The sequence below is a fragment of the Sclerotinia sclerotiorum genome, genomic scaffold (genome assembly GCF_000146945.2).
Source record: "Sclerotinia sclerotiorum 1980 UF-70 scaffold_12 genomic scaffold, whole genome shotgun sequence".
Taxonomy (NCBI): domain Eukaryota; kingdom Fungi; phylum Ascomycota; class Leotiomycetes; order Helotiales; family Sclerotiniaceae; genus Sclerotinia; species Sclerotinia sclerotiorum.
This window is the reverse complement of record NW_001820824.1, coordinates 158,576-161,050: the sequence shown is the minus strand read 5'-3', so window position 1 is coordinate 161,050 and position 2,475 is coordinate 158,576. Positions and strand designations below refer to the sequence as shown.

General features: G+C 42.7%; 2 protein-coding genes across 2 annotated transcripts; one reads left to right on the top strand and one right to left on the bottom strand.

The window, feature by feature from the left end:
- Positions 1 to 35: 35 nt before the first annotated feature.
- Positions 36 to 681, top strand: SS1G_08715 (hypothetical protein; the record flags this gene model as incomplete). Its single annotated transcript, XM_001589901.1, has 3 exons — positions 36 to 212; positions 258 to 465; positions 656 to 681. The coding sequence occupies 3 exons, from the start codon at positions 36 to 38 to the stop codon at positions 679 to 681; spliced, it is 411 nt and encodes a 136-aa protein (XP_001589951.1).
- Positions 682 to 1,848: 1,167 nt separating this feature from the next.
- SS1G_08714 (hypothetical protein) lies at positions 1,849 to 2,451 on the bottom strand (the record flags this gene model as incomplete). The annotated part of the gene is made up of 1 exon (XM_001589900.1): positions 1,849 to 2,451. One exon carries the CDS (start codon positions 2,449 to 2,451, stop codon positions 1,849 to 1,851), a length of 603 nt encoding a protein of 200 aa, XP_001589950.1.
- Between the last annotated feature and the right edge of the window lie 24 nt (positions 2,452 to 2,475).

The window sequence follows — 2,475 nt, the reverse complement described above, 5'->3', positions numbered from 1 at the left end:
ATTTTATACTTACAACCTAGTGCGCGACAGTGAGTATGCTTTCGTTGCAAAGAGTTGATGCAGTCTCAGGTTTTGTAGGGAAAAAAATACTACCTCCGGCGAAAGACTGGATCGAACTGGAGGAGCGACGAAGATCATTCTGGGCAGCTTATTATGGTGACAGATGGGCTAGCTGTGCTACTGGATGGCCAATGATGTTTGATGAACAAAAGGTATGAACGAAACTATTCAATAAAGCATAAGACTAACATCTATAGATTAAAACTAATATGCCTTGTTCTGATGATGCGTTTGATCTAGGAATGGAGGAGAGGACATGCTCATTAGCTGAGGCATTGACTCCGGAGGGTGCTTCTACGATATCATCATTTGCTGGAGTAGTGTTATCGGCATGCTTATTTGGTCAAAACATCGAACACATGTCCAAAAGTGGTCCCGACGATGGCGCCAATGATATAGCCAATGGTGAATTTTGGAAAAGACATCGAAAACTGGATAATGTCTTGTCTAATACATTCATGTTTTTACCTGATTCTCTCAGGCTACCTGCTGGACTAAGGGATCCGAACATAGTCTTTTTCCATATGAATATTCATTGTTCAACGATGTAAGTGTAATATGGAATATTGATTCCTTTTTGCTGACATCAGATTAGTTGCCTACATCAAGGAGCAGTCTTGACCGCAGAACGTGAAAATATCAGCCAGTCGTTAATACAACAAACCGAGGCGAGAAATTTGAGGGCGGCGGAGGAAGTCGCAAACTTAATGCGCCTCATCAGCCATGTTGATATATACAGGGTATGTTTTCACCTTGGATAAAATTTTCCATGTAGAATATTTTTAACATGGTAATAGATAACTTCATGGGTAGGGTATTGTCTCTATATTGCTTCAGGGGTATTTCTTCAAGATTTAAGGAAAGACAAACCAAGCCCACAAAGCTCCAGCAATTTAGAATTTATGATGTCGGCTTTGAAGGCTGTTGGGAAAAAACACCTTATTGCAAGACACTTTGCTGTTCAGCTCGAACTCGAGATCAAAACAAGGAAGACAGATCACGTGAAAGTTTCAAACACCTTTCCTAAATCATGTCCGTCCGGACCATCGATATCAGACGATGGTGATCTCTGCCCTTTCCCTCGCAGCTTCAATCAAAAAGCACCGAGGAATGAATCTTCTCGAAGCTCGATTGATATCAGTCAATCAAGAATTACAACCAGCAACACGCCTCCTCAAACCACACAACAACCACAACTAGAAACCATCTCGCAAGCAACGCCTACTGGTTATTCCGCAACAAACTTTTCCCAACAACTACATCAACAGCCAGATTCGGGAAGTGAAACCATTGACACTGACTTTAGTTGGCCCCTAGCTGGAAACACACCTTCATCAGATTCTTCAACTTCCAATGCAACATATCCATACCGAAATTCAAAATCCGCGAATCTAACCGACTCGAATGGGAATTGGATTTTTGATCCCGATCCAACAAGGTTTACCATGGATCCTTTGTCGTTAAATATGTCGAATAGGGAGAGGGATATGGAGAATGGTTTGCCGGATAACGAAGTTTTGAATAGTTTGATTAATAGTACCAATGTAAGTTGATTATTTTGAATTGCACTTTTTATCATTCACCGAAGAATCATCCTGTAACAGACGCTTGCTAATAAATTATAGGTTCCGTGGGATCCTTTTCAGATTTCTAGGGATTTACGTCATTCTGGAGGTTAGATTTTGTATATTACTACCTAGGTAAAGATATTGTATTATAATAGATAAATATAGAGATCTCTAGATTTATGGTGAGATTTTCGCTGGCAGTGTCTCTTGAACTTTTGCACTACTTCTTCCTCTCCCCCACAACACCCGAACCATCCCCATCCCTCTCGCCCCTCAACTCTACACACCTCCCCCTAATCCCAGCAATCTCCTCGTCTAACAAAACAATCCCAAAAACCTCCCTCAAAACCCTCACCCTCTCCTCTTCGTTTTCACAAACCCGTACAACCCTCGTCTTTCCCCCTAAATTCTCCTTCAAAACCCCATTAACCAACATTCTCTTCCCTATGATCACCTCCTCACCACCCTCCCTATCCCCCTCCCCACCACCCTCACCCTCATCCCTCCCCCTCAAAAACCCCACCACCAAAACATTCCTCGTCTGAAAATTCCCCTCCCCCATATACCCACTCACATAAAAATTCACCATCTCCCAATCCACATCTAAAAATTCATGCTCACTAAACGCATAGAAAGAATTCCATTCCTTTTCGCAGCTATTCCGATATTGATATATCCAAAGCGGTTTGGATTGATCGATTTGTTGCGGTATAGTTTCATATATGAGACGGATTTCCTGCGTACCGAGATTATGGGTTGAGTGGCCGGAGATGAGGGGGAGAGGTTTGGTGGCCCCGTCGCCCCCGAAGGCGATGTCGATCATGTATTTTTGGGAGGTGGGGAGTGT